Consider the following 16076-nt stretch of genomic DNA (forward strand, 5'->3'; position numbering starts at 1 on the left):
AGGAAATCAATGAAGTTCACATGAAGGTGAAAGATGAACCTAACTTGCAAAGTGAAAAAATGGTAGAAGATGTGTTGCAAGGCTGTAGTAATGATGAAGATAGAGCATCTAAAATGAAATCACTTGCTGATATTTACAACAGGTGTAATATGGTTGTATTTGAGCTTACAACATATGAAAAAGCATTAAGGTTTCTTGGTTGGTGGGTTGCAATGCAATGGAGATAAAAATGATTAAAAAGAATGAGACTTGGAAGCTTATAAAGAGACCTTTTAATAAACATGTAATAGGGGTTAAATGGGTGTACAAAACAAAAATGAATGCTGATAGTTTTGTAAACAAGCTAAAGGCAAGACTTATATTTAAAGGGTATGCTCAAAAAGAGCGTGAAAACTACTCTAAAACCTTCGCTCCTCATTGCAAGGTTTGATACTATCAAACTCGTAATTGCATTAACAGTACAAAAGGGTTAGATCCTTTATCAATTTGATGTTAAATCTGTATTTCTTAATGGTGAATTGAGTGAAGAATTGTACATTGAATAGGCTCTTGGATTTCTAAAGAAAGGTGAAGAAAGTAAAGTGTGCTCGTTCAGAAAGGCCTTGTATGGCCTAAAACAAACTTTAAGGGCTTGTTATAGCAAGGTGGATGCATACTTGCTAAAGCTTGGCTTTGTAAATAGCCTAAATGAGGCCACATTGTATTGTTGAAAAAAATGTGTTGATAGCATCCATTTATGTGGATGATCTTTTGGTTATAGAAAGCAATGAAAAATTGGTTACTTGGCTGAAATTGGAGATGCAAAATACATTCAAAATGATAGACTTAGGAAAGCTAAACATTTTTTAGGCATTGAAGTAATTTAGTCTGATGTTTGGACCTTTATTGGTCAAGAAAAATATACAAAAGAGATATTGAGAAGGCTTGGCATAGAAAATGCAAAAGGAGTTGACAATTCTTTAGTGCTAAATTAGAAGTAGAAAAGAATGATGGATTTATGGAGATTGAACTGTTTGTTTATAAAAGCTTGGTGGGTTACTTATTTTATCTAATAGTAACTGGACCAGATATAATGTATGCCACAAGTTTGCTTTCCAAGTTTATACAAAAGTCAAGCCAACAACATTTTACATTCAAAATGATAGACTTAGGAAAACTGAGCTTTTTTTATGCATTGAAGTAATTCATTTTGATGTTAGGACCTTTATTGGTTAAGAAAAATATGCAAAAGAGATACTAAAAAGATTTGGCATAGAAAATGCAAAAGGAGTTGACAATCCTTTAGTGCTAAATCAGAAGTAAAAAAGAATGATGGATTTATAGAGGTTGAACCATCTATTTATAAAAGCTTGGTGGGTTACTTATTTTATCTAATGGTAACCAGACTAGATATAATGTATGCCACAATTTTGCTTTCCAGGTTTATGCAAAAGTCAAGCCAACAACATTTTAAAGTAGCTAAAAAGGGCACTTAGATATGTCTAAAATACAACTGATCTTGGTATTTTTTATGGCAGAAACTTGGAGGTGAATTTATTTGGCTATGTTAATAGTGACTTGGGTGTTCTATTGATGATTTCAAAAACACTTCTGGTTACATATTTTCTCTTGGATAAGGTGTGATATGCTGAAATTCTAAAAAACAAAGTGTTATAGCTTAATCTACAACAAAAGTTGAATACATAGTTGTTGCTTCAACTGTAAATCAAACCATTTGGTTGAGGAAAGTTTTAGATGATTTACATGAAAATCAGGTTGAAGTTACACCTGTTTATTATGATAACAAAGCTGCAATAGCTATAGCAAAAAATCTTCCTTTTTATGGTAGAACAAAACATATCAAGATTAAGTATCATGCTATTAGGCAAGCAGAAGAATAATTAGAGGTGAAGTTAATCCATTGTAACTCAGATGAGCAATTAACTAACATTTTGACAAAGACAATAAACACCAAAAGGTTTATTTAGATGAGAAACAAGTTGGGAATGGTAAACAAGTTTATCAAGGAAGAGTGATGAAACTATGGTGTAGTGAAATTTGCTACTAAAAAATTTTGTATTTTTTAAGAGGGTTCTAGTGTAGAATGCTGAAGCTGATATGGATTAATTTTGTAGCCTTAAAATGATGACAAACTTACTTAACTATTTTGTAATGCTTTTGGTTAGAATGAAACGAAACCAAATTGTAGTAGTAGTGTTTGTTGTCTTTTGATAATTAAGGTTTGGCTAGCTTGCAATAAATTGTGTGAGTAAGCTTAATTTAAATTGCTATTGTACATGGGTTTAGTAAAAGTTATGTAAATATACATGTATGTAAAAGAAAAAGAATATATAATGACCAATATAACAACAAAAAATTTCTTTCGTTCTAACTCTTTTATTTTTATTTTTCTCTCCTCTTTTTTTACATTTTTTTAATGCATTCTTTGCATACAAATCTCTATTAAGATTCAACAAGAGACACAAACACATGCACAGAGCACCTACACACATACACACACATATATATATATGTATGTATGTATGTATGTCAACAACCATATATCATACTAAAAAACACCAGAAAGGTCATATTAACAAACTTTTTAACAGAAAATGAACAATGAATAGACATACCTCATCTGAAGTTTCATCACCTTAGAATGAGTCTTATTAGTCACATGGGTCTAACTCTTTACATGTTAAATCCTTGTAGGAATAGGGAAAAGCAAGAACTTTTTTATAATGGCCAAGAATGAGCCATGTGAAGCACACAAGGTGCCGGGGTTGTCACAATGAATGAGATAGAAATGCGAAGATTGGTTGGCTCTGAATTTATGGTTCTAGAAGTGGGCTTCAGGTCAAACCATTTTTCCTCTCCATTTTTAATTAAAGCATTAAATTCATTAGAAATTGCATTGCGCCATCAATGGTCTTTAAAAGCTTGAGACACACATGTAAATTCAAGGGGAAGAGCTAAAGGGTGTTTGGTTGCTATGTAAATTTTCTTATGCTTGAATATGTTATTTGGGGATTAGGTTGTCATAGGATGTTTATGCTTGAAGACATGTCGTCTTCATTGTTGATTAAGATGCTTCATCTTCATGCACAATTTGTTACAATGGGAAAGCTATTGAGTGCCTATATACACACACTCATAAGGAGAAAGAGGTTTCGAAAACTAGTCTCATATAGGGTAAGCATATATAGTTTTGTGCATGTAAGACAATATCCACAGTCTAATGTTTTTACTCAACATGGCTTAGGGACCAAATTGATGTATTAATTTTAAATTAAAGATAAAATAATATTTAATTATTTGATAACACGTATAAGATAAATATACATAATATTACTCAGGTTATATGCCTTGTAGATTTTCCACCACATGCAAGGAATTGGAAAGCTCTCATAAGAATGCATTTAATAATTGCTGGCTGCATTTAATGTTGCATTTGTTGCAAGCTTTGAGACTTAATTGAGCAAGAAATTTCTCGCCTTAGTCGGTGAGGGATCTCTATATAAAGCATCCCTTCCCTTTGTATTAAAGACATATTCACATCTTTCTCTCCTTCAATGGAGGCATACTCACCTTTCATTTGCCCTGTGCTCCGTCTTTTGTTCTTTCATCTTTCTTCGTTTTTCCTTTTCAGTTATTTAAATTTACAACAATTATTTTATTTTTCTGTTCCAAGGATAATGATACATTTTGAAGCTCAACCACGTTGAATGAAATGTCGAAATGGAAGGATGGCTGATTGAAATTTCGAGAGTAAACGGAGGGTAAAAAGGGTTTAGTGATACGGTACATTTTGTCCTAGTACGCACCGCATCACTAACACTTGTATGAACAGTGGGTTTTCATTAAGAAGAAGCAAAAATATAGAATCTGAGATGTTTGTTTTTACGTCTGATGAAACGGGTGACAGATCAACGGCAGATATTGAGGTTTCTTTGTACGTATACACTTATATACATCATCATATGATTAAGTGTTATTTTATCTTCAATTCAAAATTATCTAATCATATAATAATACATATAAATAGATATCTATTTGTGTATTTAAATTAGATATATATAGTTTTATTGTTTAAATTATTTACAATTAGTTTGATAATATAATGATTTTGAAAATAAGAAAAAAATTAATACATGATCTTCTAAATAGCTTTAAATTACAAAATACTTAAAATCCCATTTCAACCAGTTAGAATGAGAACAAAAATGTAGCAGCCAGAATTTCCACTATAGCAAAAGGAGTGGGCGTAGAATTTCCAAACAACAATAAATGTGGAAAGGCAAAAAGGAGAAAGGTTAAAAGAAAGCAATAGAATAACTTTATGATATGAAAATGTAAATAAAGAAAAATGTCGAAGTTACCAATGACATTATACCTATAGCAAACTCCAGAAGGTGGCGGTGGGCCAAATAGCTTTGGTCAGACCCATCAGGCCAATGGGGCAAGTCTAAGGTTCATACAATAATGAGTCTTATAGGTTAGATCAACTCATAGAAAATTTAAGGTCTATGGTCAGACCTTATATATAGGGTTTGGCTTTATAGTAATGGGTCGACTCAACAGTAACATAATAACTTGTTAAAAACTTGTTCGCACTCAAGGTATAGATGAAAATCGTTTGGATTTCTAGATGTTTTTTGTCAATTTGTGCCAGAGATAAAAGGGAGAGAGACCGAGAGAGAGAGATAAGCCGAGAGAGAGAGATAAGGCGAGAGGAAGAACAATCGAAGGTCGGAAAAGGCAGATTGTTGTCAAAGAAAAGAGAAAAAAACTCTTGTGGAGAAATTGGACTTTTCAAACTTTGGGTGGGGGAAATTATGAGATTTTTAAATCTGGAGGAGAAAAATATAATAAAACTTTAAATTTTTAATAAATAACAATTTTACCCCTAATTAGAATAGAGATTTTTAACAGAAATTGTCTCATGGGTGAGTATTTGAATTTTTAAAAATTGAAAGGTAAAAATAGGATTTTACTATATCTTGGGGTGGGAAAAGTCTTTTGGCTTTTAAATTAATACAAAACAACACTTAATCACATGATGATATACAATTTAAGTATTCAATTAAATACTCAAAACTAGTTACATATAAAATTGCACTATTTTAACATAGGTTGATAATTATAATAGGTGTACATAACATTATTGCCCACAACAAAGAGTATCCAAATAAATCCTTTATAGTGGAAAAACTCTTAGTAAACCCAAATAATTAGATAGTTTTTTGGAATATATATGAATCGAACTCGTTTGTAATTTCATCGTACAACTCAAGACGTAATTTTTCTTAAAATATATAATCCTAAATTTATGTACATGCTTATCTTATATATATTTTCGGTCACAAATTGATATACGGAATTTTGAATTTTACACATGGATTGACTAAAAAAGTAATGTTGCTCTTTGAAGTATTGGATAATTTGTTAATTGATGGGAAAAGGAGATTTGCATTTAATTGGAATATTTTGATGCCTTCAAAGAAGGTTGTTAACTGGATCAGTCAGCAGTGAAATTTGAATCCCTATTAAGCACTCAAATCTTTTCCTCTCAAAGGGTAAATAACTAAATATATTACTTTTCTATGATCAACACTCTTAGGATCAGTAGAAACATTAATGTTTTATAGTCTGAAATAATTAAAAGGCCAAAAGACTTATTGCCACCCAAGGCTTAGTGTATTCTCAAACTTATACCTATGAAGTTTCAAAAACTTAAATATTCATCTATCATCCAATTTTTATTAGAATTCTTTGTTAATAGTAAGGGTAAAATCGTTATTTAACCAATAATATTATAAAAATAAAATTTTATCTCCTTTTCACCCATTAGTTTTAAAAAATAACAATTTCCTCCAAAACCCAAGTTTCAAAAAGTTACCCTTTCCCCCTCTGTTAGGGTTTTCTTTTTATCTTCATCTTTGCTGACGACTAGAATTTGTTGGCGTCACCATTGCTCTAGTGAAGATCAACTTTGTCTCTCTCTCTTGACATACTCTTTCCCCACAAATCGACATCTCTTTCGAGCACTGATGTTGCCGATTCGATTTATTAAGAATCTGCTAAGATTTGTTTTTGTCAATCACTTGTGTTCATCGATCGTTTCATTTCAAGAGCTGATGATAGACCTTTAGTTTCATAAGCTGACAATTAATGAGATTTGGCTGAGAAGTCGATTGTTATTGCGTTCATTGGAGATGGACAAGATTTGTTGAGATTTGGCTGAGAAAGGTCAAATCTGTCGGTTCTTCTATCATCGGGAGTGACAAAGAGCGTCGGTTGAAGGTTGCCAGTCTTGGAGAAGGCAGCCGAAATGGACTTTGTCGCCATAAAATTGGTTGGTTTTTTAGTTAAACCTAACAGGGGGGATATGGTGACTTTTCAAAACTTGGGTTTTGGGGGAAATTGTTTTTTTTTTAACTAATGGATGAAAATGAGATAAAAATTTATTTTTTAACATAATCTATTAAATAACGATTTTACCCCTATTATTAACAGAAAATTATAACGGAAATAGAATGATGGGTGAGTATATGAGTTTTTAAAACTTCACGAGTATAAGTTTGAGTGGGAATAAGTCTTTTGGCCTAATTAAAAACAATGTTTTACAAACACATTTTTTAATACATAACTGGATATACATATGATAGATCATTAGATTATTGGATGTTATTTTATTTTTATTTTAAAATCACATAATTATATAATAATGCATTATCTGTATATATAATTGTATACTTAAAAGTATGTGTATATAAATTTATTAAATAATTAAATAGAAGTGTAACCCACCTAAATTCTCCATTGACTTAATATTGATCATGCAAATGAGGCAAATCGTTCCATTACATGGTGAGGTATACATTTAAGTACTGAAGCAGCATGAACGCAACACTAAATACACAAACAAAGAGATAAAAGAACCAAACTATTATTACAATCAAGCTGGACGTACATTTCATCATTACTGTATATGAAAACAAATGGTATAAATTTATTTGTATAAACTAAAATGATAACATCTGATTTGGTGATTTGAAATGAAAGAAAAAGTATATAATCACATCACTCAATTATAAATTGACATCTCAATTTGTATAGATAAATTTGTACAATTTATTTATATATGTAGTTTTATTCTTCATCATATGATGTCTCAATCTGTATATACTCGCGCCTTCAATCCGCAGAGTCAGTACTCACAAAACAAACTTCTTTATTTGCTGAAATCTTTACTTTGCCATGAGAAGAACTGAACAAATAAGTTAACACCAACCTTGACAGCGGTTTTATTAACATGTCTTGACTTCTGGCAAGTGTTCCAATATGCATAGAGATCAAACAACTACTGCCTCGTTTGTGTATATGGCTGTGTTATGTGGCGGTTCATCTATGCAGAAATTATCAACTTTGCTTTCAAATGTAAGTTTACCATCACAACCACCTCCACAGCTACTGTCACACCCACTACTCTTCACCATGTTTCCGCATCCCCCGCACAACCACTACTCTTCACCATGTTTCTGCATCCCCCACCACAACCTCCTCCACAGCCACCACCACAACCCCCACTAGTCACCATGCTTTCACACCACTGTTCTGCACCATGTTAGCCTCATCCATTGCTTCAGTTTCAACAGAAGCTGTCATATTGGTATGCACGCCCTCCTCATAGAGACTATTGACACATTCAATTTCACCATTCACCTCCAGATTTTCATTAGGAGCAGCAAAACCATTGTATCTATTCTTCTGAAGAGCATTAGAAAGTATAAAAGCTGATATGATTGCAGGCAACACAAACCATTCTTCCTTTACCTACGTTATTTTATATGAAAATTCAAGATGTTGTTAGACAAATTATTCTTGGACAAATTTGATAAAAAACACCTTTAAATTTTACCTTAATGACTCCAGTTTTCAGATCAAGCAATGCAATTGCTGTGCCATATGGATCTTCTGCAGAAAATTCAACTGCAGTCATAAAATCATCTTCAGTTCTCTTCTTCTCATAATATTTAGATTCATAGTCCAGCTTCCTGCCCTTGAACATTTTTATCTGTTTCAAAGAAGATAAAACCAGTCAAAAGGTTTAAAGTCCCTCAAACTGAAACAATGGATAGATCTATCAGATGAAATGATCCACAAGAAGCATTTCAGTCAGAGCTATACTGTGACAAAGTACAGTGACTTTTAACATAAATGCATATTACAAGAGCTACTGTCATACACATTTTCATATGACATCAAAACTTAGCCTGTCAAAATAAAAACAATGAACAAAATAATGTGATTTACCTCCAATTTATCAGGGTCTTGAATGATTTCAAGAATGAGTGAGGATGATGAATTAGCAACTTTAGGAGCACAAACTATTTATCAAATGACACCATTTGGTAGTTTCTAAATAATATGTTAAATATAAAGTGATCAAAGTGTGACTTATTACTTCAGTCAAAATATTTGGGATGTCAAGGAGATGATCTTGACAAGTGGAAAGGCAACCATCAATGAAAAATGCAATATAAAAAGTTCAAAAGAGCACAGAATGATGAGACATCAGAGAAAAAGAGATACGATCTCTACACACCATTCTATTGCCTGTGAGCTCAAAGATATGATGATATTCTTCACTGGATTTCTTTTTAAGCCGAAGACAGCAGTGAGAATCCATAAAAGACCACCCAGTCTCAACCATCTCTGCAAGTGGACGTGTTTCACCTGATTCTGTAATGCCAATGACTTGCTTTCTTTGAGTGCTGTTATCTTTTGCCTTCTCATTGTTGGAGTCCCTAAAATGCAACCCGTAGGCACAAACAGTATAATTAAAGGCTTCAGATCATCACGTGAATAGCATAAAATAATGAAAGAATGAATCAGAAATGTAAATACTGGGAAAACAGATTCTCATTATTTTGAGAAGAAATAAAGTAAATCTCTTGAACTAGGAACTATTCCAGCGATAATAACTAAATTATTCTGAAGTTTATAATAGTCTACACAACTTTCAAACCGTTAAAATTAAAAAAGAAGAAAAAATAGGTCAATTCTCAGTGGATGTATAAGATTCAGAAATGGTAAGATCCCCATGAGGGAGAGTTCTATCATAATTTTTAGCAATTTTAGTGGATTATGTAAACCATTACTTATTAGTCAATTTCAAACGCAAGACATAATATGGTGGAACGAACAAATTGAATACTCTAGTCGCAACCTGCATTGGCCTATATTTATACACTGTACATCTAATGTCCACTAAGAATTTGCTTTTGAGTTATATATATTTTGTTTATATGCAAGGTTTCTCAAGAAGCATTTTGGTATAAATCTACCAATTCTAAGCTGATTAGAGCCATACTACTCTTACCAAATTTTGTCCTAAAATTTTTTCTTAGAAGTAATTTGACAACTTAGTTGACACTATAATGCAAATGATGAGATGCTGTCATAGGCAATATGAAATTGCCAAATCATTCACTATGTCAAATAGGATAAAATTTGGGAAGGATAAAATCATTTGCTATGTCAAATAGGATAAAATTACTCGATTAATAATAATAACATGGTCAAGATTCAACAGACTTTGATTTAATCAAGAGACAGAAACACATGCATAGAGCACCTATATATATGTCAACATCCATATATCATACTAAAAGGACAACAGGAAGGCCATATTAACAAACTTTCTAGCAGGAAATGAACAATGAATAGGCATACCTCATCTGAAGTCTGATCACCTCAGAATGAGTCTCATCATTGACACAGGCCCAGCTCTTTACATGTTGAATCCTTGCAGGAATAGGGAAAAAACAAGAAATTTTTGATAATGGCCGGGAACGAACCATGTGAAGCACACGAGGTGCCAGGGTTGGCACAGTGAATGAGACAGAAATGCGAAGACTGACTGGCTCTGAATTCATGGTTCCAGAAGTGGGCTTCAGGTCAAACCATTTTTCCTCTCCAAGTTTAGTTACTGGATCCAGGAAGTTTTGTAGAGGGAGTGAAGTAGTACCCATAACTTTTGATGCCCCTGCTACTGGTATCTTAGAAGGTGAATGAGATACAAGTTCAAACAAAAGTTCTCCTGTAGGTTCACACTGGAAAGAAGCAACTTGTTTCTCCCAGGACTGGGACAAAATAGAGAGTTTTTGCTTGGCATTAAAGAAAACATCAGGTTGTGATATGCTAAACAAGACAAAAAGGCTTCCCTTATGACCCTCTGGTAAGTTTTTGACTGCAACAATCTCCAGAAAAACCTGAAAAGGGTATGAAGTATATTAAAGGAAGACCTTCAATAATTTAAAGCTTGCAATAATATTGATTCAGGAGGCATATGCTCATCCATTGAAGCCTACAGGCTATAAGCAGTATAATATTTCCACCAAATCATATTTGACAGCAAAGAGCCACCACATGATATAAAGATAACCTTTTTTCAAAAAGATTATTAAGATTTTAACTTAAATTCTACAACAGTTTAAGCTTTTGTTTCAGCTGAAGTTCCACTTCAGAAATCATAACATAATTTCAATCTAATCAGGATGGCCTCACTGCCAATAGAACATTATTGTCCGCATATATCTTCTTTTAGGAAAAAACACTCTACTGGGACACTACAATGCCTTGATACAACTGTAATGAAGAAACTTCTGAAATGCAGGTCATGAAACTATACTTGTTAACTTTTGAAGTTTAAGATCCAAGATCAGACATTGATGTCCAGCTTCTAGGGTGACAATAAAACAAAAATAAGGGATAAACTGACATGTTACTGAACATCCAGCAACATGAATATAAGGATGACCCATTGGATAGATTGTAAAGGTGATTAGAAACTACCTCCACGACCTTCACCTCTGGAAGATCAATTATCTTCTGGTACCCTTTTGATGGAATTACCTCCCTGCTGACAATGTTAGATGAGATGGGAACCGTTGTGAGGGGAGAAGGAGCAATCCCCCTATACATTGCCCCAGCTTTCCAATACCTTAGACCAAATTTCTCTTCCCATCGCTTAGTAGTTGTAGAAAACCCAGTGTCAAGCTTCTTTCCTTTAGTTCTATCTTGGTCCATGTCATCATGCTCCAACACCTCACCCATCACCACAGTCAGATCCATACAGTATGAAACAGGATGCAACTGATGTGTATGCCAAATTAGATCAATGTCGTAAGTTGGAACAGAAAAGCTTTTAATTGACCTCTCCTTGTTTATCTTAATCAGATGCAGAAATCCCTTATACCTGGCCAGTGCTTCTTCAAGAAAGATATCATTATTCATATGGGATCTGGATACCTGACACAAACAATAGTAAGAATTAAAAATGAGAAAAAGAAAACGATGAATTGGAAGAAAGCAAATCAAGGATTTATGGGATTTTGTATGAATAGCCAATAATCTAGCAAGAAATCGTAAATGTCAAAAAATCAGGTAGCGATAGTATAGGGGGTGGAATGCACTTGCATGATTAGGCTATCAATACTGATTCATGTAGAAATCCAAAAACTCAAGTGTTAAAACAGTAGGATTTCGGCTTTTTTTCTAAAGCAATAACTAACCAGAGTAAACTCATGCATAGTGGCTTAACAAGTACCACCATTTCATCCCAATTACCTGATAAAAGAAAGGACTCTGTCTTCTGACAGCTGAAACTAAGTCATATTTTGTGTATTTTTCAAGTCTAGAAAGTTTGGTTGAGGAATCCTCCAAACGTGCTTTTGTCAAGTCCAAGTCATAGGGTTCATCTGGATACAATCTATTCCACATTTCTTCACTTTCTTTTCTACAGGTACCTCGAACAGAGGATAAAACATTGGAGCTGTCAAGGACCTTCCCATATAGTTCCTCACAATCAGTTTTGTATCTAATCTGAATAAAAAAGTCAAGAAGACTGCTTAGTATACACAACATTACCTAGCAAATAAACATGCATGATCCCAGTCAAAAAACTTACAGGGTTGAGTCTGTGACAGTGCCAAATCCACTCACAATCAAGAGGAACAACAAGAAACCCTTCAGAAATCTGTGACTCAGACTGTTTGGCAAGCAATGGAAGCCAACAAGCATTGTACCTGAAATTAGCATTGCCAAATTTGGAAAATGATAATACTTGATCTAAAAGGTATGTAAGAAGAGAATCCATTAAACCAGCATCATTAATTAAACAAAGCTTTTATAGTTATAGACTAACCTAAATTTATAGATGCATGAACTCTATGCAGTTGACATTAAGGCTCAAAACCCAAACCAGTAACCACTAAAAAGTTTCATTCACAATGCCATTTAAAAGTATGGACCAGCAATACGAGAGCTTTGATAGTAACTGTTTTCACATATTAAGAGATGCATCATATCAACAGCCAGCTCCACAATATATAAAACAGATTGAAAAAAATTTATGGATGTGACCGTGCCCAATGTATATGCGTCTTCACAAATCCATGTTAATTAACAATTTGAAGCAACTAATAATCAATTAAACAAAGTGGTTAGATTTTAGAGTGATTACCTATAGATAGCCCTCAGAAGGGCAGGGCCTTCATAGAGGCAGCGGGTCTTATCAACGGCAGCAAGAAACTGAAGCTGGTGTTTTGCTGCAGCCACGAGATCTACACTTATCCCAATCTTTTGCGCTTCAAGCCACTCTAACTCTTGTTCCTTCTCCAAATCCATGACTCGCCAAAGAAACAATCTGATTTAGCAATAAACGATAATCACGTTCATCATAGATATATTTATATATTCAGCTGCTTCGAATCAAAATTCTATAAATTTACTCTTCGAACTTAGGTTCTACTTTCTATGTGTAGCATGACAAAACCATCATCTGGGAATCATCTGTCCGGTCATTATCAGAAAAACAAAGAAACAAATTATAATATCTTACCTTAATAGAGATGAGGTTAACAAAGCAATCAAGATACGAAAAAAAAACTCACAAGAGTTATTATTAAAATGACAAGTCAACTAGAGAAAGAGAAAAGAAAATCCGTTGAATAGCATTTCCGAATTTTCTGAGAAAATTGTAAACGAAGAAAAGTCAAGCAGTCAAAATATCAAATTCATGTAATTTTCCCGGACTTTCTCAGCAACCAAACGGAAAGAGCAATGAAACAACATCATCATTACAAAGTTCTAAGAAGTTAATTTTAAAAAATTACCGGAAAGTGCGCAATGCAAATGATTGCCAATATTGTTCAACAATTTAGAAGTCAGAGGGAATTTGTGATTCATGTCTGAAAAAAGGACAGGTTTTTATAATCAACAAGTTGCTCTCATAGAAGTAAAATAATCCGTCTAACACTTTGAATATTAAGTTTTAAATTTAATTCTCTGAGTAGGGTATCTTGTGAATATAAAAAGATCAAAAGACTTTATTACCACTCACGGATTGGGCAATTCTCTAACTCATGTTTGTGAAATTTCAAAAACCACCCACTATTATGTTAACAGTTTTTTGGGTATAACATCATTTAATGAAAAAATATTTAAACACTAAAATTGTATATTATTTTTCCTTTTAGCCTAAAAGCTAATAATTTTTTCTTTCTAAAGGTTTAAAAAGTTTATTTTTCCTTTTAAGATTTTTTTCCTTTTTCTCCAATTATCAAAATTTGTTCCTACAATCGGTTGATCTTTTCACTATCTTTTTATTTTACTATCGGCCTTTCCACCATAATATTTTTGTTGGATAAAGATGATTCATCTTCATCTAACCAAAGATTAGCATCTTTAAAATTTTGTAATACTTATATTCAATTAGACAAAGACAAATTGTCTTTGTTTGACCTAAAAGATGAAAATGATGAATCATCTTCGTTTCTTCATCGAACAAAGACGGTTCATCTTCTTCCAACAAAAAGGTTATGGTGGGAAGGCTAATGGCGGGAGAAGAAAATGATAGAAAAGTCAACCAACAATCGGAATAGATTTTGGTCATCAAAGAAAGAAGGGAAATATATTAAGGGAAAAAGTAAAATTTTCAAACTTTTGGAATGCTCTTAACTAGGGCTGGATTCAAACCAAGCTTATTTGAGCTCAAGCTTGGCTAGAACGAATTTTGAAACGAGCCAGCCCTAAGCAAATTCGAGCTCGAGCTTACTCATCAAAGTTTGTGAGTTAAAAATTTTGATACAAAACGATACCGTTTTGATTAATATATATTAAAATAACGTCGTTTTGATTAATATGTATTAAAACAATATCGTTTTAATAATAGATTAATTAAAAACTTGAACTTAAAATGAGCCGAGTTTGAGCTCAAGCGTAACGAGCTCGACGAGCCCGAACTTGAGTTCAAGCTCTATTATATATAAGTTGAACTGAACTCAAACTTGATTCGATTCAAATCTAGCTTTACCCTTAACTTTAATAAAAAATTTTATCAAAATAGGAATTATCATCTAAAAAAGCAGCAAACTATAACACGAGTGTGGAAGACGGGATAGACGAGTTTCAATATTTGATTGAATGAGGCAGTTCGGTATGCCCTGTGCTTTTCTCATGACATCGGAATTACATGATTCGAGTATTCTATGCTTTCATTTCATACACCAAACCTGAACGACAGTAAGTCTTATTGGCCATATGAAAAGCAAAATTTACTTGATGTTAAAGGAATGATGTGATTGACTTCTATTATTGACGATGTTAATGAAAGCAATGGGTTCTTCATCATATGGACGAGTTTTTTCCACCCAAACTTTGAAGAAGTAAACTATTTTTTTTTTCCCTTTCAAGTTCAGTCATCCGACAAAGTTGATGTTAGTTTTAATAGCCAGGCCAAAAGATTATTCCTCATTCAATCTTTGATGAAACGAGAGATTTATATCGGTTAAATCTAGAAAAGTTAACTCTCAAAATGTATTTATGTTATTGTATTCAAATGCGATAATGAAAATATATTTTTGAGAGTAAATATTATTTTTTTAAGATCTATTAAAGGTAAATGAATATTTTCTGTATCTTATTTTAAAAAGTTATAAAAATTTGCATCCATATATTTTGAAAATATATTATATTCTCGATGGTTCATAATATAATATTTATACTCTTAATTTGTTGTGTTTATTAGAACTACAATTATCCATTTTGAAACTATTGATGAGTATATTTCAAAAATACCTTCAAAGTTCAAAATAACCTCCTTAAAATTTTTATTAATACCTTAATATTTTTAAAAATTGTAATTTATTCATACGTTATTCATTCATCTATCTATGTTTATATCAATAATATTTTTTATTATTTTAATTAAAATTAATATAAATTAAAGTAAAAAATTATTTTTTATTAAATTCTGGGAGTACATTGTCATTTAGTTTGAGGATTTTTCTCTTTTTTTCAATAATTTTATAAAAAAAGTTAACAATTATTCATTTGAAAAATCTAAAATATGGGCGAAAATTTTGATTTTTCAATACTGTCAAATGAGAATACGTGGTTTCATCAAATATTGAATAGGAAATAGTCATTTGGACTAGTTTTAATGGTTGAAAAGATAATTTTGTTAACTTTGTATGATATATAATAAAACACTTTTGATAAATAAACAAATTATATATTTATCTTAATTCTTGTATTTTATTTCTCTTTCTTTTTCTTTTTTTTTAATTTCTTATTTCTTCACCCAAAAACACCCCATTACTCTTTGTAGCATTTGACAAAGATCATCAAATAGACAAGATTGAATTAGATTACAATATGTTGACAAACAACTTTTCAATGTCTTCTGACAAACATTTTTACATTATATCGATAAATAAGTGAGAAGGATAGAGGGGTTTCAAAAAATGAAATACCTCTACAAACATTTAATCAGAACCTTTTAGGTTGAAAGTACAGAGGTCAAACCATTCTTATGCTTGAGGACAACGAAGGTTTGAAGACATTACTGTCCACACCAACATGAAGAAAAGGAAAATGTTAGGTTGGAAGTATAGAAGTTAAACCACTTCAATGTGCAACTAGGTAATTAAAGTTTTTTCATTGCCGTGATCTGTGTTCACATATTCCAAGACACTGACATGATCCAGGCGTCAAGAAGAATGATAACTTTGAAAAACATTCTAGGA

At 32.4% G+C, this 16076-nt stretch overlaps 1 protein-coding gene across 1 annotated transcript; it reads right to left on the reverse strand.

Moving 5' to 3' along the window:
- Positions 1–6915: 6915 nt before the first annotated feature.
- LOC123199439 (glycine-rich domain-containing protein 1-like) lies at positions 6916–13322 on the reverse strand. Its single transcript, XM_044614444.1, is given in 10 exon segments — positions 6916–7587; positions 7590–7818; positions 7904–8059; positions 8591–8792; positions 9721–10259; positions 10843–11298; positions 11617–11871; positions 11957–12074; positions 12512–12694; positions 13164–13322. Coding segments are annotated over 9 exon segments (2232 nt in total). The 5' UTR covers positions 12676–12694; positions 13164–13322; the 3' UTR covers positions 6916–7474.
- Positions 13323–16076: the final 2754 nt, after the last annotated feature.

This window comes from Mangifera indica, chromosome 16, assembly GCF_011075055.1.
Source record: "Mangifera indica cultivar Alphonso chromosome 16, CATAS_Mindica_2.1, whole genome shotgun sequence".
Classification (NCBI taxonomy): Eukaryota; Viridiplantae; Streptophyta; class Magnoliopsida; order Sapindales; family Anacardiaceae; genus Mangifera; species Mangifera indica.